Source organism: Megalobrama amblycephala, linkage group LG5 (assembly GCF_018812025.1).
Source record: "Megalobrama amblycephala isolate DHTTF-2021 linkage group LG5, ASM1881202v1, whole genome shotgun sequence".
Taxonomy (NCBI): domain Eukaryota; kingdom Metazoa; phylum Chordata; class Actinopteri; order Cypriniformes; family Xenocyprididae; genus Megalobrama; species Megalobrama amblycephala.
The window spans coordinates 26,815,342-26,839,494 of record NC_063048.1 but is presented as its reverse complement, the minus strand read 5'-3'; the positions used below and the strand labels follow the sequence as shown (position 1 = coordinate 26,839,494).

The 24,153-nt window shown below is 37.0% G+C and overlaps 1 protein-coding gene across 1 annotated transcript in view; it reads left to right on the top strand.

Annotated features, from left to right (window-relative positions):
* Positions 1 to 24,153, top strand: part of kif6 (kinesin family member 6) — a 196,961-nt gene that overhangs the window by 122,073 nt on the left and 50,735 nt on the right. Inside the window, exons 6-7 of the mRNA XM_048190258.1 lie at positions 4,094 to 4,244; positions 7,078 to 7,275. Coding sequence (XP_048046215.1) covers positions 4,094 to 4,244; positions 7,078 to 7,275 — 349 coding nt within the window. The remainder of the gene's footprint in view (positions 1 to 4,093; positions 4,245 to 7,077; positions 7,276 to 24,153) is intronic.

The window sequence follows — 24,153 nt, the reverse complement described above, 5'->3', positions numbered from 1 at the left end:
TAATATTAATTCATATTATATTAATGTTAGTACAGCTGATATGATCCTGTTATCAGCAAGCTCACAGAGGGTTTTTTCACATAGCCTACCTGACTGAAAGGGCTCATTATGTGGGTCATTATGTGGCTCATTATGTGGGTCTTTGTCTTCTCAGGTGCAAATCACAGCATTATTCATAAAGATACACACCTCCATGCATTCTGTGTGTCTTGACAAAAGGTGTCTTACAAAATTTAAATCAATATATTGCTTTATATGAACGAGTAGGCAGGATCATTTTTACATCATTTGAAGCAAAAATTCTAGTCTACAACCTCCAATATGCAGAAGTCTTGTGAACACACAATCAGCTCCCTAGTTCAGTAAGTGTTTCGCGCATACATCAAATCTTGCAAGCAAGTTTAAACGTTTCGCATGTCATGGGGCATTCACACCAGATGCAAATTCACGTCATGAAAGGGGCTTCTGCCAGGCGGCTCGTCTTGTTTCTGCAGCATAAAATAAACACATCAGCTCATCAACGTGAAAGTAGTTGTAAAATACGGCGAATAAGCTCAATTTGTCGGCTTTAGCTAGCTTGTAGTCTCAATATATATATATATATATATATATATATATAGCTCAAATTGAGTAAAGAGCGTTTTTTTTTTACAACTTACCAGATTGTCCGACCTCCTCACTCACTTTCTTCCAAGCAAGATCCTTTTTATTCCGGTTTCTATAAAAGTACAAAGATGTATCGTACAGCGACGATGATTTTGTTCTCCATTGTTGTTTCGGATTTCTGCCTCCGCTCACTACGTCGTAATCACGTCACTACTAGAGCAAGCTCCTGATTGGTTAAGGATGTCTGTTCACATCTTTGCATTGACTTAACATGTAAAACACTCGCGCTTAACGCTTCATTCACGTCTGGTGTGAACGCACCATCAGTCTCTTGCTTGGTTGCATGAGAAAAGTCGTGGTTTTCTTTCACCGCAGTGCCACAGGCAACAGCTGTGCTCACAGGAAAGAAAAAGATGCTTGTGATGCTTTGCTTTAAGAAGTTCTGTCTTAGGGGCCGTTCACATATTGCATCTTTTCCGCGTGCGTCAGTTATTTCAAATGTAGCCGCACGGCAGGCTTGCTCATAATGGAAGCAACGCGGTCACAATGCGCATGCAGTGCGTTTTCCAGGCGCATCGAGATGAAAAATTCTCAACTTTTCAGAATGCCGCAAGCGCACCACAGGTCATGTGACAAGATGTGACAACTGATCAGCTATGGCCTTTCCGTAACAAAACATCAAAGTCTCAGCCAAACAGCTGATCATAGCTGTACAGGGTGGTTTTTATATCTTATCTCCATAAATATATCTAGTAGTAAAGCTAATGCAAGGGCTAGAAATTAATTTATCCTTTGCTGAAACTTCCTATTCCTCGTGGAGAGTGCAGTTCATAGTTGCATAGCAACAACAGATGCCACGGAAGTGCAAGCACTTTGGAAAGAAGGAGAAAGCAGTGCGGCGCTTTCCACGCGTTTTTAGATGCAATATGTGAACGGCCCCTATTCTTAATTCTAAGTTCATGTTAAATTTCACTTTTTTTTTTCAGTGACAGACCTATTCAGCTGTTAATTTGAATACAAAAGGTTTTTTATTAAACCTTGAAATGTGATCTTGTATGTACAGCAAAGAAAGTTATTGAAATTAATTGTTAATGTTTTTTAAATAAATCTGTTATTTGAAATTCAGTTTCATTTTGTTCAAAATATCGTGATACGTATCATATCGTGAACCCAGTATCGAGATACGTACTGTATCATGACCTGAGCATTTCATTACACCCCTAATTAAATCCCTTTCGAGGGAACTCGCTGTGCGTCGAAGACGACACTTTGAGGAACACTTCCAGCGTGACTGCTTCTGAAGCACATGTGAAACTAGTCCAATCTTGATTGATGATATATAGCACTTTTTACAATGCAGATTGTGTCAAAGCAGCTTTACAGTGATAACAGGAAAATAAATTTGGCTGCACAGCAGCTCTAGAAAAAAATGGTGTCATTGTCCAGCTTAAAGGGGGACTCAGTGATATTTCAAATCCACTGTTTGAAAGTTAGTCGGGCGAGTCCAACAACAAACGTCTAACCAATCAGCATCAGGGGGCGTATGACGGTCGAGGAGAGAGAAGGAGCAAGCAGAAGATTTGAAAATAAGAAAAAAAAACGAGAAATGGGACGCAATACAAAACAGCTCAAAGGAATATCACTGGAATGAAGATTTATGCCTGGGCAAGCGCTTTAGGACCTGGTTTATATTAGAAAAGCTTTCCAGCACTGGAGAGAGCTAAGAGGGAAGGCCTGAAAACTGCTTTGATCCTGCTTATGTGAGTACACTGGGTTTTGATTGTCTGGAGCTGCTGTGCTGTTTGCGACTAACAACGAACTGTATTTACTCGTGTGTACTGCATGTTAATTTTTTGTGCTTCTTTGTCGTTCATTCATCAACTGCTCTTTTTTTTTTATAAAGCATTTTGTTGCACATCAGCTGTGCACATAAACAGACATTCATTCACATCGCATGTGTAACAGTGGCCAGATAGTGAGAGTTCTGCAGTTAAACCACTGCATAATGATGACCGCTAGAGAATGTGGTGCTTAGCGTCATTGGTAGTGCATTCGCCTCACATGCCAGCAGCGATTGGGCAGCGGTTTGAGTCTGACTCGGAGCATGGTGGTTAGAATTGGAGTGTGAGTTTTGGAGGCGGAGCAATAAAGAGAGGGGTGTGTTTGTTTGAGTTGATTTCAAATATCAACAATGTCCAACAGCGTAGTTCAGATACCACTTACTGCACCTTTAAGTAAGTTCAGTATTGATTCATTCCATTGTAACAATTATTAGTTATAATTTATCTATACAGCAGCTCTGGAGAAAACAGTGATGTCATCATCCAGCTCAGTTCAATTTGCATAGAATGGTGTCAATGCAGGCAGATCTAAAACATTGTTAAATATTGTTCACATTCATGTTCTCACAACATTGCATTGTTAGAAGTCATAAAAATGTTACCGGCCATCTGGCGACTGACACAGTTTCATATACTCGCCAACAAAGATTTTTACTCTCATTTTGCACTTGATGTTAATTTTAGGCCCTGATTTCTTATACATCAAACCATCATGGGGCATTTCTAACAAAACACAGTGGAGAGCTGGACTGGAGTTATTTGTTTACAACTTGCTTATGAATTTATTGCTTTGTCAAGACTAAATAAGAATTAAAATGTTACAAAAATGCATACTTTCTTCATTCTTGGCACTTTTTATTCTGTACCAGAATGATAGTTTAATTTTGCAGCCATAGCCATGTCAAGACCCATGTTATTATCTGCCACACTGCATGATGTCCAAGTCCGAAACAGTTATTGAATAAAATATAAATCATTAAAAATATTTCCACACAACTCCACAAATGTTTAGTAGACGCCGCACATATATTTGGTTGGTCACTATTTGATTTGTCTCTGTGTGCATTTTGTATTCATGTGCCTAGGTTGCCTGTGACAAGGTTGCAAATTTAGTCTCAATCAAGAATTAAGAATAATATGATATTCTTCACTTGTCTTTCCACCTTGCTGTAGAAAGGGTGCATAATATAATGTATGCAATAAAATGTCATTTCTTATTTGTTTTCTTATTGTTTTTTGTTATAGGGCAAAATAATGCTGTAACAGGGTTGCATACATTAAAGTGAAAGTAATAATAATTAGGATTAGTTTTGTTACAATTAATTAAATATAAATGTATTGTATTTTTGTGTTTAAAACTAACAGAGAAAACTCTTGCTATGTTAATTTTATGCTCAATTTTACTTAACATATTAAATAGTTTAAACAACAATAACAAAAAAACAAAAAAACATTGTGGAATGTGCCTAATAACAGCATTAACTTATATCATTGCACCAATGTATTTTTTGTGTTGTGCCCTGAACAATTAAATGAAATATTTAGGTTTTTCTTGTCTCAAATAAAAGGAGAGCACATTCTAGCTACATGAAAGTAATTCTCCAACAATTAAAAGTATTACATATCAAACATTTTTTTCTCTTCAGGTGAAAGTGCAAGAGAGATCCTCTTCTCAAAATGGGGTGAGTAATGGCAGCAGTCCTTCTTTAATGGGCATGTCTGATGGAGAGGAGAGAAAATCACATGCAGAACTCCAAAAGCTGCGGGACACGTTGACCCACCGTGATAATGAGATCAGTATCCTTTTCCTCAACTTAATAATAATATTTTATAAACCTAAGATTTTGTGTCTCACTAGATCTAATGTGAACATTATACATCTGAGGTGTGAAAACAGTCTAATGATCGCTCTCTTGTTCCTTTATTCTCAGCCCGCCAAAAAAGTAAACACACTTTGATTTCCAGTAAAGTATAACAGTCTGGTTAATGTAAATAATGAAAAATTAAAGATATTATTCAAATGCATGCCAGTAAAATCACAACAATGAAACAACTGGATGTTTAATATAGTTTGTTATATATTTTTTTTTCATCATAATAATATTTCTATCATGACAAATTTTGAAGATTTTAGCATAGTACTGAATATGATAATGCTAATGGTCTTGACGGAATAGATCTGCTATGCTGCTGCTGCTGATGATATTGCAGCTGTGGTTGATTATTGCTGTTGCTGCTGATCTGCTACTGGCAATACAAACACCAATACGCTGCTGAGACATGTAACCACTATACCAACAGAGGAGGGAAAGGGGAGGGTGGGGGCTCTTGAGTTGGGAGCAGTGCTGGAGGCTGGAAGGTAGTGGGAGGAACTGGCAGACGGAAACACCAAGGTGAAGTTGACAGAGAGAGGAGCCAGGGAGAGGGAGCCATAGAAATACCGAGAGGAGAGCCAGGACGAAGCCCCACAGTAGAACCAATAGAGAGAGGAGCAAGGATGGAAGCAGGTGCCGGAGATTCAGAACAAGGAGTGTCTGATTAAGGGTATCCCTTTATCCCTTTCCAATGAGGAGGAGATTGCAATTTGGTGCTTCTCCATTTCAGTGCTGTGGTTGGCTGCTGGCATCACACACAGTGTGACCCACCCTTCTATCCCCTGTGGGATTCATTTACATAATCTAAAGCACTCAATTAGAACAGTATCGTTAAAGTTTTTAAACCATTAAACCAATGCATTGCTCACTTCCCAAACCAACACCAAAATACCTTTGGCATTGTTCTGAACACACAGAGTCCAGACATGATGGAAAAAGATTAAACTGTCATGCATGCATTCATTTGTATGTTAACAGATGAATTTGTGTAACATATTGCAATACAAATAGCTGCCACAGAGAATACTTATTTCTCTGAATAAGTGTGAAATTGATGTTTTTTAGTTTACATAAATGTTAAGGTTTTCAAACATCGTTATGAATGGATTTAGGTTGGATTTATTCTTGTGGCCTCTCTTTGTTTTAGTCACCGCTGCTGCATCCAAAGGATCCTAAGGGATTTTTATGGCGGCCTGTGCCTAAACCTTAGAAATTAGTTTCAAGAAAGGTGAAGAACAGAAACTGTGTGTGGACCAATGAGAAGTCCTGTCCTTCTGGGGATTGGTGCTAGGGGTCTTACTCTTGCCATCTAATATGTCCCTGTCAGTTATTCTATCATCCTTATCTGATGACGTCTCAGGTGAAAAAAAAGTACATTTCTATAATATACTTAAAATGCTCTATTTTCGTGCACTAATTTTGTACTTAAAGGGTTATTTCACCCAAAAATGAAAATTCTGTCATTTATTACTCACTGTCATGCCGTTCCACACCCATAAGACCTTCGTTAATCTTCGTAATGCAAATTAGGATATTTTTGTTGAAATCTGATGGCTCCGTGAGGCCTGCATAGCCAGCAATGACATTTCCTCTCTCAAGATCCATAAAGGTACTAAACACATATTTAAATCAGTTCATGTGAGTACACTGGTTCAAAAAATAATATTATAAAGCGACGAGAATATTTTTGGTGCACAAAAAAAACGAATTACCAACTTCTAATGGCCAATTTCAAAACACTGCTTCAGGAAGCTTCGGAGCATTATGAATCAGCGTGTCGAATCAGCGTGTCGAATCAGTGGTTCGGAGCGCCAAAGTCACGTGATTTCAGCAGTTTGGCGGTTTGACACACGATCCGAATCATACACATTATTCTTTAGTACTTCTTAAGATAATCTTAAGAACATCTAAGTGAACTCAACTGTGCTATTTTGAGACAGCATAAAATATGAATTAAAATGTGATTTTAATATACTATCTCTGTATTAAAAAAATGTATTTAGTTTCCACCTACAAGTGGTAACTAACTAAAAAAAAAAATTAATACAGAGATAACTACACTTAGATGTTCTTAAGATTATTTTAAGAAGTACTAAAGAAGAATTTTCAGTATTTTAAGTACAAAATTAGTGCACAAAAATAGAACACTTTCAGTACATTATAGAAGTGTACTTTCTTTTCACCTGGGGTTTGACATTTGTTTGTACTAGTCCACCAAGATCCAAGAGTCAGAGACGGACCACTCATAAAACTGGGCCTTGGAATGTGCTGCTCACTACAAAATGATTTGAACACAAATCTGGTTCTTAAGTTAAACTCACTACTGATCAAGTGACAGTGGTTAACAGCCCACCGGGCTGTAATGAGTGAATAGTGACTTAAATTTTGTTCTTCAAGTTCTTCTTCACAAATCTTTCATAATGATTCAGAAGACTTGGAATATCATACAGAGTTGTAAGGACTATATTTATAATGTTTTTATGCTGATTTAGCTTTCTTTTTGGAACTTCACAGCCCCAATCCACATTCATTCAAATTATATTGATCAAGGTTTTAGCTAAACTCTGCAGGGCAGAATTGCAGAACCCTGCACTACATTCTTGACCAGTTGTTACAGGAATACCCAAGTCATGATTTTGAATCTCCAGAAACTTACACTGTTTTCCATTTGATTGACTGTTTTGCATTTGATTCTCCTTGTATTATACAGGCCTCCAGGCTGAAACAAATCATTATCCTTAATTTAAGCTTTTCAGGTATATTAGTGAACATGCTCAAGAGAGAAAAGAGGAAAGTTCAAGATGTTACTTCCCAGATTGCACAGTTACACAATCAAAACCCATCAACCTACAGTTCATCATGGTCACCCACAGCCCTACAGGCGGAGGAGAGTGAAAAATGTGACACCTCTATTGATTACACACATATTCATCATTTGATAACCAGAAAAAGGGGTGAGTGACCACAAGCAAGATATTTATAGCCCTATATTACATGGAATTTATTACATATTATACCTCAAACAAACTGAAGATTCACTGCCACTTACTCAATAGAATAATGCAGCTGTTAAAAATGAAGAGGAAATGAGTCAGACTTGTTTCATAGGACGATATGCTACATGGTTTCCCAGGGTTGAAATGCCAGGGCTTTGCTTGTGGTAGTGGTTTTTGTTGTCAGGTGCTTGGTTTAGGAAAGGGCAATGTCTCAATTACAAAGTGTAGAAGCTTTTATTTGAATTCAAAAATGAAACTAAAAGGCTAGAATAGCACAGTCCAGGCATGCAATGACAGGACTGGATTTTGCAGGGCAAACAGGACCATATATACAGCAAAACAACCACAACAGTCTGGCACACAAAGAAAATAAATATGGATTAAAATTTGGAGGGTAATGAGTGAGAGAAGGTAGTGCAATTTAACTAATGAGAAAACTAGGGATGTGACAGAAGCCTTATTCAAAGGAACCAAAGACCTCACTTCCGCTATGCTTGCCATTTTTGTATCCGACATGGCAAAGAACACAGCAGCGCTTTATCGTACTGATGATCATCTTTAGCTTCAGCGCGAGCTATCAAACAGCAACGCAAAACATTAATAACTATGATTGGGGCTGTTATATACATAACATTAGGTAACACTTTATTTTACAGTGTCATTGTTACATATGTTACACATAGTTACTATAGTAATATAACTATAGTAGACAAATCTTTTTATTGAATTTTCCAAACATTTGAACAACAATCAAATCAAATTAAAATGTTAATACAACATCGTAAACATAATAGGAAAACAAAACAAACAAACAAACAAACAAAAAACCTACTAGGTGGGCGGGGGGATTAAGGGGGGAGCTTACAATTAATGTTTGGGTTAAATCTATCTTCAAAATATGAAAGGAAAGGCCTCCAGACTTTAAAAAAATCTGTTGACAGAGCCTTGCATGGAATGTCTCAGTTTCTCTAACTTTAAATATGCCATGACACTTTCTACCCACTTAATATGTGTTGGTGGTTTATTTGACTTCCATTTTAGAAGTATAAGCCGTTGGGCCAACATAGAAGGGAAAGTCAGTGCATCCGATTGACCTGGTGGTAGTGAAAAGTTCTCAAATGCCACACCAAATATTGCTATTATGGGGTCTGGTTTTATCTCCTTTCCACACATATATGAAAACGTCTCAAACACAGCAGTTTAATTCTAGAAAAGTGTAGCCTATGGATTATCTTAAATTGCAGTAGTCCACTGTCCGACCATGTCGGACACAAATAGATGTCGAATGAATTCTTCTAATGGCTGATTGCCAGACTATTTCTGCGACTACACTTCCCAAATCCTCTTTCCACTGTTTCTTTAAAAAGTCTTAAGATGGAGAGGCCGCTCTTTGAATCAGACTGTACACTGTTGATATCAGACCTCGCTCAGATATACTCAAGTCAAAGAGCTCCTCAATCCAACTATGAAAGGGTATTAAAATATTTTTTGACTAAACTTCGCACCTGCAGATATCTATAAAAATTAGATTTAGGAATATCATATGCTTTAATTATATGTTCAAAAAAGACAAAACTACCGCCTTGAAAAAAAATCCCTTACACACCTGAGCCCCTTTCTAAACCATGCCTGAAAAGCATGATCAATTAAGGATGGTGGAAACAATGCATTGGAAGTAATGGGTAACAATGAAAGTGCTTGTTTTTGCTTGAAGTGTGACCTAAACTGAGCCCATATTTTTAGAGAGCTAGTCACCAATGGGCTGCTTGTCAAATACTTCCTGTTGAATGGTAGTGGGGCACAGAGCATTGAGAATAGAGAGACTGGACCACAAGATGCCTGTTCCATCTCCACCCAAACAGGTTTGTTCTCCTGATCCAAATGTTCTGCCCAATAGATAACTTTATCAATATTACATGACCAATAATAATACAAAAAGTTGGGCAATGCCAGTCCCCCTTCATCTTTCTGTCTTTCTAAAAATGTTTTCCTGATTCTTGGAATGCTTTTATTCCATATGAAAGAAGATAAAAGTTTGTCTAACTCCTTGAAGAAAGATTTGGGGATAAACAATGGGATATTTTGAAATAAGAATAAAAACCTTGGCAGAACCGACATCTTAATTGTGTTTATTCTGCCTGCTAGTGAAATAGGTAACAAGGACAATCGTTTAAATCTTTTTTAGTTTTTTCCATCAATACCGTGAAATTACATTTAAATAGCTCTTTGTATGTACTTGTCACTGAAATTCCCAAGTACTTAAAGGAATCATAAGTTGTTTTGAATGGGAATTTCTTGAGGTCTAACTGCTTTGCCTCATTATTAATTGGGAATAATATACTTTTATTAAAATTTATCTTATATCCTGATATTCCCCCAAAACTATTTATAAGTTCTATCGCTTTAGGTATGGACATATCTGGGTTGGATATATATATTATGAGGTCATCTGCATACAACGAAATCTTGTGGGTGCTCCCACTTCTATTTATACCTAGCAGATCTGCCTCCTTCCTTAACGCTATAGCTAGGGGTTCTATCGCAATGTTAAATAAGAGTGGTGACAGGGGGCAACCCTGTCTTGTACCCCTGTGCAAACAAAAATAGTCTGATATTACCCTATTGGTTCTTATACAAGCAGTTGGATGTGCATAGAGTATACTGATCCAAGTGCAAAAACTAGAACCAAAACCAAAATGTTCCAGAGCTGTGAATAAATACATGTTACATCACGCTAGGATTCTTATGGACTGTTTTATGTATGGTGCAAACGGACTCCAAACTTTTAACAGCCTAAGTTATTCTAGTTTTATTGTGTTGTTTTAAGTTCCATGTGGAAATTGTAAATACACCTTATTTATTCATTTCTGTTGTCTGTTTCATCTTTTTAAACACTCCATAAGCTCTCACAGTTTAATCTGACCCCAATTTTAATCCATGTAAAATCGACCTATTGGGCCATTTGTTACACATAGCCTGCTTTGGATCTTTAAAACTCCGCCTCACCCCATCTTTGGCAGTGATTCTCAACTCGGCGGGATAGAACAGACCATAGCGCACACCCTCACAGCGTCTGAGTAGACCACGCACCTCATTTGAAGGCTGATCGCTGTTTCACGACCTTTTGGGTATAGTCGGGCTGGAGGTGTATTTTGTCTCCATCCGGTGTGACAATCTCCCTGCTCTGCATGTCTTTCTTAAGCAATAATTCCTTTTCCTGAAAATAGTGAAATTTCACTATAATTGCCCTTGCTGGTTGATTGTCTCCTGGTCTCGATCTCAAGGTTCTGTGTGCGCGATCTATTACAGGGGCCTTGTCCAGCTGTAACGAATCCTTGAGCAGCTCGGATATGAAGTCGGGAATATGCTTTCCCTCCTCCCGTCTCTCCTTCACTCCCGTGATGCATAGATTACAACGGCGCGATCTGGCCTCAAGATCCTCATTTTTTGCTTCCAATGCAACGACATCTTTTTTTAAGTTTTGCCACCTCTCGCTGCAGAGTACTCACGTCATCTGAATGGCCGCTTTCTGCTTCTTCCAACGAGAGTACCCGCGTCTCAATTGTGGCCATTCTCGTGGCTGCTTGGCCCATCACGGTCCCAAACTCCTCTCTCAGGTGCTCACATTGCGTCTTTATCTCCGTGGCCTGGATCTCAGCTTTTTCGTCTATTTTCAAAAGTAGCTCTGTTTTAAGCATTCGTATCTCATTGAGAATAATCTCTTGGTTAGTTTCCATTCTGTTTTCTGCTACATCCATCTTCGCGTTTTCCGCCATCTTATCTGGTTTGCTGCGTGTGCCAGGCATATTCAATAAATATCTGAATTAGACAATTATTTATTCAAGCTTTTGCTTTTAACTAGTTAAATACAGTTCAGTATGGAGACCAGTCAAACACGTAATATAACTATAAATTGTTGTTACAGGAAGAATGCATACAACAGGAGTATTCTGACTACGTAACAGTTCAAGTTCATCTGTGCATGATTTTGTGCAAATAAAAGTTATAATGTTACGTTTATTTTGTGTAAATATCTGAATGATCTTATATAGGATGTGTTCTGTTGAGTTAATTAAACATCTAGCAAAGCCCTTCAGTTTACGGGTGCTCACTCTCTTCAGTTTATGGGTGTTCATTCTCTTCAGCTTCAGTGTGTGCAGCTCAAACAGCAATGATGTTATCTAATGTGATCCTTATTTATTACCTCCAACTGTGTTTTGTCCCTTAAAAACATTTCCACAGTAGTTCCCCTGAGAATAAGTTGGATATATCTTGTACATAGTCCATCACCATACACCGGAGAAAGTGTTACCAAAAATCTATTGCCTCACAAAAAAAAAAAAAAAAATAAAAATAATAAAATACCTAAATGCAAACAAGTCACTGGACAACATTACTTAGGCTATATAAAGAAAAAAAATACATATGCCATGGATAAAATAAAATTAAATTCCCTCCGTAAGGACAATAAGGAAATGATTTTCATGATTTTTTTATAGTTGATGAAAATAATACGAGAACAATTCAAGTGCTAATTATTAAAAATAATGTATTAATGTTTTTGAAAAAAATATCAAACATTTTTAATATTACAGTAATAATAAACATTTTTAATTACTGTTTGAAATAACATCATTGCTGTTTGAGCTGCACACGCTGAAGATAATGAACACCCATAAACTAAAGCATTTTGCTAAAGGTTAATTAACTCAATGGAACACATCCTACATAAGATAATTCAAATATTTATACAAAATAAACATAATATTACAACTAATATTTTCACAATATCATGCACAGATGAACTTGAACTAAGTTATGTAGTCAGAATGTAGCTCCTGTTGTGGATGCATTCTTCCCGTAACAAAGAACACAGTAACTAAGCCCAAATAATTCACAACGTTTTATTACAATAGTGTATACCATTATATTGTTATGTATATGACAGCCCCAATCAAAGTTAGGCCTATTAATTTTTTGCATTGCTGTTTGAGAGCTCTCGTTGAAGCACAATAGAGTACAATAAAGCGCTGCGGGTTATTTACCTCAATGAAATGCATCCTATATGAGATTAATTAGATATTTATACTACATAAATTTAATATTATGACTTATATCTGCACAAAATGACATGAATGCACAAGTGAAGCTTGAATTGTGCTAATAAGAATGTTTAACTCGCTCAACAACCCGCTGAAACAACTAAGCACATTGAATTCACAATGTTTTATTACAATAGTGTTCTCATTATAATGTTATGTATATGACAGTCCCAGTAGTTATGTGCATTGTTATGTGCAGTAATGTTGTGCATTGCTGTTTGGCTGCCAGTGGTCCCTTCTGATTGAAGCCAACCATTTATTCCGCCGATCTAACTCCTTTGGGATCGAATAAAATTGTAGTTCAGCATTTCTCTGGCGACTGTTGTTACAGCTAACAGCACAACATATCCCGGGCATATTGTAACCTTGTTGTGAACCTTCTGGGAATGTTTCGTTGATCTACCTCTGGTAGTTGTGGCTGCTGTGACCATAGACTGAAACAGGTCACGCAGCTGTGACCAGGGCGCAAAAATGGTGGCGATAAAGCACTGTGACGTCACATGGTCCTAGTGAATACCTTATTCAGAAAGTCATGGATAATGGCTTCAAAACAAATAACAAATTCTACCAAATAATAGGAAAAATATTCGGCAGCCCCATTCAGTCCTAGTGTTTGCTGGTTAAGAGATAAGCCAGGGGATAGCACTATATTAAATCACTCTAAAATCACTAAGCAGTAATGACTACGTGAAAAGGATGAGTTTGAACGCTTGAAGCATGCGCCTTTCAGCAGATCCCTACTATATTTGCTGATAGACGCCTGCTTTCAAATGCTCCCCTGTGTATCTGTGTAAGCACTCGTTTAAGAGCATCACAGATGTCTATTTACCAGAATCCGCTCAACAGCTCTAAAAATGCTAGGGGGAAATGCTTTTATAGTCTCATTTTTAAAATTTTAGTACCGACTTGGTACAATACTTTTGACAACCCTAATAGGATCGTTAATACTAATGCCACCATACTGACCAAATGCCTGCCCAACCAAGCTGTGAATAGAGACAAGCACAGACTTAGTGAGCAAGAAGCTATTAACCCAAGGAACCTATAAGCCTGAGGTTAAAAACCATGCCCATACCATAGGTTTAAAGGTGTGCAGAAAGCCCCAACTATGCACTGAATTTTTCTGATAGAGAAATTGAACTATAGTAATCTGAGTGGTCTCATGAGCTTAGCCAAAAGACCATACCAGACCCTAAAGATAGACTCCCACACTCACATCCTTGTCCAGGGTGGCAGAAAATCTCTGAAGCGGCATAAATTTTTGTCATAATTATGTGGTACTGATAGTTATGTTCTATTTCTTAATAAAATTGTTCTAGCTTTATTACACCAGGTACCTCGCAGGATTAAAAGAGGTCGAAAGTTGTTTCAAAGAGCCAGAGAGTCACTTTGGAGCAACAAATGAACAATAATGATAGCATTAGTGTTACAGGTAGAACAGCAGATGTCACCAACCCATCGCAAGAAATGAACAATAATGATAGCATTAGTGTTACAGGTAGAACAGCAGATGTCACCAACCCATCGTTCGAAGGAGAAATATCATCCTGTTTTGTAGGATATGATTTTTGGAATTTACACACGCACAATTACAGCAGGGTTTGGGTTAAGTATTTTAGGACGAGTAGTGATATTTGTGTAGCGCCCCCTACCCTCTTAGGATTTACCACGCCCCAAGTTCTGTTAGGGTGGAGCACCGGGTTCTGGTAATATGTCTCTCGACAAGTTTATAAATTATTACACACCTCTGATATTAATAATATTTATAGGCTAAGCCTTAATTTTCCCGTTTCTGTAACCAAATAGATGCTGTAAAAACACCTATATTAAAGGACTTATAATACAGGTAAGTATAACTCAATACACCAGGTAAGTATGAGTAAATAAAACAAACTATAATGTTTTATTATCACAGAAAGTAGATCAATAAATAGTCAAGATGTCAATAAATATGTCAATAAATAGATTAAATAAAATAATAAATAAATAAATAAATAAATAAATAAATAAATAGTTCACTAGATAAACCAATAAATCAGTATCTGCAGATGACTGAACAGGAATTTATAACCATAAATAGACAGGAAATGGTGCCTAGACGGTAACCATAGTAACGATACACACGATAGACAACAAACACATATGAACTACATATCTGTGGGCCCACACTCATGCATCCAAAAACACCACCGTTGCAAGCCTGAGTCGTTGCTTGAGTGCGCTGTGGCCTAATAAAACACAAACTGGCCTCTTCACTCCAATGAGCAAAATAAAACAACAGAGTACCTCAATCCAGGGGTGTATTCCAGAAAGCAGGGTTAACTTACTGTCACATATACCCTGAACTCTCGGTTGAGCTTACTCGAGGTATGCTGGTTCCAAAAATGCTCCGGGAATAAGTTCCACAAGTATGTTCAACACACAAGCGGTCGATGATTCACCATGGAAACAGACGCTAAGAAAAGCGCGCCATCCTCTCTTCTTCTTTTGTTTAATGGCGATTTACATAACCTACTTGGTGCACATCCCACCTATTGGGTGGTTGTGCAATAATTTTTAATCTTAATATTGTTTGTTTGATGCTAATTATTTAATAAAATATCGATATGCATAGAAAATGTCCTTAAAAGATTAAGAAGTAGATCCATGTGTGCTGTGACATTTATATATTGTATAATATAACAGTGTACTATCCAGCACACATCTAAATTCCTCTTAAGCTAACTAACCCTTGTGCCAGAGGAACTCTGAATCTCGTGGGGACTCAGAGCTCTATCTGGGGTTGCGACGATTCTCTTCGGTTGTCAGAGGAGCTCGTAATATAAAGCCGTTCAGAGCTCTATCATTATGTGAGTCAACAATGTCGCGTCCCGAAGATACACTGTTACTCCCCGTCTTCTCATCTGAACGTAAAAGTTTAAAACACTCAAATTATACAACAAACATTAAATAAAACACTGACAGAGTATATTCTGGCTGAAATAACTCCCACTCTACGAACAAAAAAATATCTTCAAACTGAAAGCACACGGAGAAGCCCAACTGGCGTCTCACTCTCTTCTATCATGTAACGGTTCTCCCCTACAATCAATATCACCCACCAATCAGAATACTCCTGCCAGTAAAAGGGGTGGGACCATAACTTCCACAAACCAATCCAAAAGAATGATTTTGCTTAACCAAATTTGCATACAGGGATTATAAATACCGGTTAACAATCTTAAAAGTAAACAAAGTAACGAACTCAACCTTGAATGTGTACATTTAAAAATCACAAGGATTAAACCCAGGGTTACACTTGTATATACTTGGCTAATGAACTCAGCCCAACTCTTCAAATGAAGATTTCAAACTGGTGCAAGCCATTTGATTACACAGCAAGACTGCTGTTATTTTGGTAGTTTGCTACATGATTTGAGTACAGGACTCTTTTACTTCACTGTCCCTTGTTGATAGACATTTTTAATTTGTCTAAAACAATATGGAGCTAGGCCTATATGTTTTGTCTCCCACTTCTTGATTCTCACTGACAGTTGTCATGACAATGATGTAGTTTAGAGTGGCACAATTTCGCATTAATTTACACTGAACCAAAACAGTATTAGAGTTGCCTTTGATACTAGGAGCTGAGGTGGGTCAGACCCGGCATTCTTCAGGTCTGCTTTTATGTGGCATTGCGTCTTTACGCACAATTCTGAGCTGACACAGATTAGAGCAGCCTTAACTTGGCTGTGTAAAGATACCTTTGTTAACCCAGAAAGATCTAAGCCTGGGGTTAACACCATGCCTAAGCAGCCTGCCACAGCTTTGATTTTACTGATAGAGAGAGCTCTAGCAATCTGAGTGGTCTAATGAACCCAGTAAAAAGACCAGAACCCATGATTTAGTCCCTCTTCAAGGACAGAACCAGTCATATCTTTGACTGGAGGTGCGGAGTGAATCTCAGTGCTACAAGAAGATTTTCTCAAAAAGAGAGATACCAGTTGCAAAACCATTTGAGGCCTTGAAGAAAGCTGCCTATAATAGCCTATATAACTACCTGCCCATCTAAGCTGTGAAAGGGATCACACCTTAAGGCTGGTGCACACTGTGCGATTTTGGCCACGATTTGGTCATCTGAGACAAATTATGAGAATCCTAAAAGATTCCTATACTCCTAGGCTAAAATCTGTAGTCTTTGATCGCTAGTTTGACTTTTTCACAGACAGCCGATTAATGACCGTTGCGATCAAATTTTACCTCCGAAGAAATTCTGGCAGTATCAGAAGATTTAGCACAGTCCTGCAGTGTGACTTCCCCTACGAGGAATGTCAAATTGTCTTCAATTTTCAAGACAAGCCGTGATCAAAATTAACGCTAGGATGTCTTTGTTAGCCACCATTTCAGTCCCGTGTGTAATGCAGCTCACAGTCACCGAACGTGTATGGGATGATGATGTAAAACTCTGTACAAGTTTTCATGTGCACGTCCATTTTTAACGCGTCTTGACTGTCGTACAGTCTTACATTAATGACGGCTGAGATCCCACAGTGTGACATGCGGCTCATGTTCGTACAGTCTGACGAAACAATCTTCAAGGACTATTATAAATCGCACAGTGTGTACCCGACGTTAGTGAGGAACAGTTATCAATCCAGACGGTGAAAAGCATCAATAGAGCTAGCACTGGCTGAAAGACTCTTAAAATACCTACCCAACTAAGATGTAAAAGGCAATCACATACTTAGTGAGCAAAGTTATTAACCTAGGCTTTATTAAAGAATTTGATGTTCTATCTGAGTTAGTACTGGCTACAGATAAAGTCTTAATTGTTGGTGGTTTTAATATCCATGTTGACAATAAAAATGCACTAGGATTGGCATTTTTAGACATTCTAAACTACAGTTCAGGGACATTAAACCCTGATCCGGCTTGCATTTCCACCACCAACAGTACCCTTACTTGATAGGTGTGATGTATGCCGGAAAGTAGCATTCAACGTCATTCTCGCGTGAAGAAGAAAGTGACAGTAAACAACAATGGAGGACATACAGCAGCTTTGTTTGAGCTAAGGCTGAAGGCTGCAAGGAAAAACTGCTGAAAAATACACATTGTGTTGCAGCGATATTTTGTTGTCATTCCCCTTGTAGCATGTGCAAGTGACGATTCTCTGTCAACCAATCAACGTTCTGCACTGTGTAGCTCCACCCTTTTGGTACCGGTACTATTGTTACTATTCTGTTAGGTACCCCAACGGAAGGGTCCGGAATTAGGGTACCATTCACAACTTCTGACAATGGAAATGGCAAAATTGCATACCGTACTGTACTGTACTGCTCGGGGAAAATGAGCCATAATGGAGTTAGACAAGACGTTTCAGGACCCACTCATCAATCCTAAGATCAATAATCAATATATTTAATATTGTCACATGGAATTGATGTTGATGACATTAAAATTCTCTGGCAGAGTTGATGACATCTCAGATCATTATCTACTCTCTTGTATACTCCATTTAGCCATTCTGATAAGCCAGTCATGTACTACTGGCTCAACGGCAGTTCTGCCTTCGAGTTTCAACCTACAGACTATGACTATTCTTTCCCACTTAATGCCTGTATGATGTATCCCAATTAGGGGTGATCATTTTGGTTATTTTCATGACCGATAACCGACGCTCATTAACCGACTATTAATCATTAACTGATAACATTTGAATGTGAAATTAGTATTAAATAAAATAGAATTTACAAGTGTCTGACAAACAATACAAACATTTTTCATTTTTGCTTTATTTTAATTGCACAAACAGCAGAACAAGAGAACATGAGGATTCACACATTGTCAGGCAAGGTGGAAGTTAACCAAGTCAGCAATTTGATCTCACAGTGATCTCAGCATGAGCTCTCAGGATACTCATAATGTGGTCATAATGTGAGGTCACAGTGAGCTAGTGTAACCTCACAGCACACTTACTGTGTACTCATACTATGGTCAATGTGAGGTCACATCGCACTCACTGTGTGCTCATACTGTGAGCTCACCATGTGAGACCACTGATGTGATAAACTCTCATTCCGTTAGTTTAGTGTGAGTTCACTGTGATCTAAAATTTCTCTAATATTGGTCAGTTATATCACAAACATCATGTAGAAATTCATATTTTATTTCCATCAACAAAGTATTTCAAAAATTCAGTTCCCTTGTTTATTTTTTATTCTTTTCAGCCTGGAGTTGGCATTTGACACAAGTTTTTCTATTTGACGGATGCATTCAGATTCTGGTGTTGTGTTGTTTTGGTGACTCCTTTTCCCTTCTTAACCCCAATTTTATTTTTCCCCTTGAAAAGACTTGACACCCTGAAACAGAGAGAAATATTCAATGCAATCAGTTTCAATGCAGCAATCAGAATGCACTTTCTGCTGTCTGTCTCCATGTGAACTTGAGCGTGTCACAGTACTAAATAAACCGAAACTCAGCATATATTTGCCTCTCAAACATAAGAAATATATCTATTGAATGCTAGAAATATATAATCTTAAAGAACCAATTCGAAAACAGATACTTCCTGATTATATAATCCTTATGAAAGTTGCATTTCTCTCAAATGTGCGTCCACTGTCATGCAGAGATGAGAGCTTGCGGCCAAGGTGGATGTTCTCTTTCAATTGAGGATGTCTTAGGGGTGTTTTTTCCAAATATTTGTGAAGGGAGAAATTCATTGTCATACTTTATGGACTACTTGTATTTTATATTGGATTGTTAACCAGACGATAGGCTTTGGAATCATTCCCCTTCAGTCGTATATCGATTTCCTCTCACAGAATGAAACAGAGTATGGTCAACAGCTCTGGTGGTGCCATTAAACAAAAAGAGAGGGCTGCTTCTAAAACATTGAAATCTGTAGAGACACAAAAAAGTCAAGTTGAAGGGACAAGTAATGACATTGAGATGGCAGATCACTTGTACACCTTCGAGAAAGATCTTCAGCATATGCCAGATATGGATGACATGCCAAAAAAACCTCATTCCAAAAGAATGAAAGACGAACCATCGCTTCATGAGATGCAAGAGAACATTCTCTCTTATCCAAAAAAATTAATGAGAGTTCAGGGCACCTGGAGAATCTGATTCGAGAAAATACGCTCAGCATTGGAACCCTGAAAAAGTCAATTGTCTTTGCGCTGAATGAAGACTTAAAAGATTAAATGAAAGCAGTGAGAGAAATTAATAAATCACGCAAGCAGAAAGTTGCTGAGCTTGAACGAAAAGTCAATGAAGCTGAAAGTTATCAGCGGAGATGGAACTTGAGGCTGCATGGTGTTCCCGAGAAAACGGATGAAGATCTCAAGCATCTGGTGATTGGAATCTGCGGTTCAGTTGCTCCAGAACTATACAAAATAATAAATCTCCAAGGTTAAATTGTAAACTAATAGGATGTTTTTTTGTATTGCAAGAGATTTTTGGTTAATTTCTAATTCGTTATAACAAAATACAAACAGAGAGTCCATTACACCATCAATATTATCTGATCACAAGATGATGCATCTTCTCATTAAATGGAATAATGAAACTTCTTTTAAAGTCTCTAAGACTTATTGGAAACTTAATAGTATTATTGGAAATTGATCATTTTAAACATGAAATTAAGAAGATAATACAAAAAGTTGCAAAGTCTAATAAGTCAAAGAAAGAGGAAATTATTAGAGCTATTTGTAACATTACTGATAATAATACTGACAGGAATTCTAATTTGTTAATGAATTTGTAAGCTGAGTTAGATGAAGTCAAATATAAATACAAATATAATCAAGTCAAAAGGAACATTTAATAGATCACTGTTACGTACGTATGCTGCTGTATAGACGAGGCGAGTACGGAAATCCACAATGATACAGGCTTTATTAGTAATCCAGGAACAGGTAGACAGCATAACACACATAAGATAAACAAGAGAACTGACAAGGAGTGAGTCCAACTAAAAGGGAGTGCTTACGAGGACAACAGGTGCTGGGAATCCGGGGAGATGGCGGGAAGACTAATGAGGGAAGTGCAGACAGGTGTGGAGAACAGGAGTCAGGGAAGGCGTGATAGTAACAATCACAAAGATCACAAAGAAAATAGATGATTTTTTAAAGCCCCTAAAACATAACATAGATAGTATAGATGAAAAATGTAAAGCCCTTTGTAATAAGGAAGTATACAGTTTAGAGATTAGAACAGCTATAAAAAAAAAAAAAAAAGTCCCCCGGTAATGATGGCATAACTGTTGATTTTTTTATTTTTATTATTTTTTTTTTTAAGTATTTTAAGACGATCTAGCTGAATTTCTGTTAATGGTCTTTAAAGAATTGGTCTTTAAAAAATTGCAGGATTCAAACACACAACAAAGGAGATATCTTCAAGAACATTTAACCTTCTGGTGTCTGAGGCTGATTTGGGGTCCTGGATTAGTTTTGACATGCCCTGACATCTGTGCTTTTTTCAGTTGCTTATAAACATATTAATGACAAAAGTCATTAATCAGTCAAAACTCATTACACTGTATTCAGCAGAAACTAGGCTACAATAATATGTGAGCAACAAGTATATACATGTTTGTATTTTTGAGAGAATTATGTATCTTCATGAATAATTCTGTGATTCACACCTGAGGAGATTAAGACCCTGCCCCTAATGAGCTGCATAATGAGCCATTCAGTCAGGAATTTGACTGAGTGAACTAAGAAAGAATACAATGACAAAATAAATATATCATTTTTTGTTTGTAGTTTATTTAGAATATAGTTAACTATATAAATGAATGTCAAAGACACATTTTGAGTACATAGGTATACCTGGAAATAAATCTTGTTCAAAGATGTAAGTGAACATCACATACCTGACATTTGGTGTTTCTGCACTGGAGAGGGAAAAAAAAAAAAAAAAACACTTTCCTGCGTCCAGTCAGTGATCTTAGTATCATATGCATGCAGTCCAATGTGTGCCAATATCTGGTTACTATAATTTTCAAATCTGTGAGATAAAAGAAAAAAATCCTTTATGAGCATGCTGATAACAGGATCACTTTAAAAATACTTTAAAATATAATGTATTTCTGTGACGTAAAGTGTCTAAACATTCATATTACCAATATGGAATTTTATATATTATATTTGTTATATTATAGAGCCTAAATGTTAATGTGCAGTTGAATACATTGATAACACATTTTATTTAATTTATTACATATTTCAGTCGATTTCACTTGTCTCAGTATAGCAATATAGTTTGGGAATAGCCAATATGGCAATTTACTAATGTAAATTATTTGTAGTAAACAAAACCATGCACCGATCTGCCCCCTTAATTCACACTGAGACACACAAAACTTGCAGTCTTTTTGTGGTTTAATATACACACACACTATATCAAGATTAGAATAAAAAATTTAAGAATAAAAAAAATTACCCTTCACAATCATTGGCCTGATCAAGTTGATCCTCGATCAAAATGAAATTGAAAGTGCTCTTCCTCTGTGGCAAATTCTTCCAGAATTATTCCTCACTGCGTCTCAAAATGATGTACATGAATCTGACTAAGCTTGATACATTTTTCCGAGCTGGTGCGGGTGTTCACTCTGTTGCATTGATCACCTCAGAATTTGCGTCTGAATAGCACGCGGTCCGTGGTTGTGGCCACATTAGTGGATAATGAGCTGACTCGCAAACGACTGACATCTCTCTCTTTTCAAACAGATTACATAAACAGAGAATATTTGTTTTCAATTTTTCTTAGATTTAAAACCTGACATTTCAGCATTTCTTTAGACATATGTCTCATCTTTGTGATATTAGTATTCATTAAGTTACAGTTCATTTTCTAAGGACTATCAGAATGGACTTCATTCAGAGAGAGACTGCAGCTCACGCATCATGTTAGTTTTCTTTTTTTTTTTTTTTTGCAAAAAGCACAACATTTTGTTTTTACTGTGAGTGTATACAAATAAAAGAAGATATCCCACAGTTTTTAATAATATATAACTCTTATTTGTACATCCAAATTTGCCGGAGTATTTTGAAGAGTAGTCTCTTTCGCACTGGTAAGAAAAAACGAGGTGGTGTGGTCGGCGTGACCACCGACCTCTGAGTGTTAATGGAATAATCTAAACAAGGAACAGGGAAAACCACCAGGAAAGTAACTCCAGTACAAACACCAAGTAACACAAACAAAGCTAGGCAAAGGACAGACAAAAACTGAAGCCTTAAATACACAGCAAACAGTGGAGTTAACAAGACTAAATTAACAAGACACACCTTAACTGAAGTCAGTAATTAATCAATAACCAAGAAGACAAACGGGCAGGCACACAAGAACTGAAACAATTAACCAACTCATACATGAACAGAACAGGGAAAGTGATCAAATACCAACTCAAAACAGACATAACCCTGACATCAGGGTGTTTTGCCTCCCTCTATGACACAAGGTCTAATATCATTAATTCCAATGTCCAATAAAGACCTATTATCACTAGATAATTGGTGACCTATCACCTTAATAATGATAGTAAAATTATTGCTTCTATATTCGCTGGAAGGTTAAAACAAGGATTAGAATATATTATTTATTTATATATTATTTTTAAAACCCTTGAATTTTTTTGGTTTTAGGGACAAATTTAAAAAAGTAATTAGAACCCTATATAATAAGATTAATAACTCTGTAAATTTGGCATATGGAACTTCTCACAGATTTGAAATCAAAAGGGGGATTCGACAGGGCTGCCTTATTAGTCCGTTGTTGTTGTTGTTGTTGTTGTTGGTTACACAAATTATGGCCATTCATATTAAGAAAGATATTTTTCATATCAAAATAGAAGTTAAACAGAAATGAAATGCACACAATTAGCCAATGACACTACCCTTTTCTTAAGAGACTATACTGAAGTTGAAAAAGCAATTAAATGCCTGGAGTTATTTTCATCTGTATCATTACATATTAATAAATGTGAACTTATGGATAGGTTCATGTAGTTTTTGGATAGGTTCATTCCAGCAGTATGCAATATTCCAATGAAAGAAGTTGTCAAATATTTGGGTATCAAGATATCTAAAAATAAGAAAGTCAGGAATGAGTTAAACTTTACACCTATCATTCTATCATTTGAAAAGGAACTGAATTCTAGGGGATGAATTCTTTAACTGGTCGTGTTATTGGTTAAAGCTGAGGGTTTATCTTGGTTGGTTTATATTGCTCAAGTGTTAGATATACCCCCTCATTAATTAAAATGATAGACACCAAACTTTTTAAATTTATTTGGAAGAACAAATCTGCGGAGCCCCTAAAGGGACGTAGTGGTGGGAAAAAAATTGGGATGGGAGGAAATTATTATTATTTATTTTATTATTATTTTTTTTTTATCTTTTTCGTTCCCCCGAGAAACTTTGCATTCCCTCGCAAAACTTTTGCGTTCCCTCGCAAAGATATTTGCGTTCCCACGCAAAGATATTTGAGTTCCCATGCAAAGATATTTGCGTTCCCTCACAAAGATATTTGCGTTCCCTTGCTCTTTAATGTCCCGCTGGCAGCAGTGTTTCAGTCAGCTCCATACATTAATAATGCACATAAATATTGCACGGCTCATAGAGTTTGAAGGTGTTGGACTCAAATATAAAGAAATGCAGTCCGTGCTCAACTCAAGAAGTTCAGTAAAGTTAGCAATATCACAGATTTGAACTTCCTGGATCAATAACTCGTGAGCTAAACGCTGTTA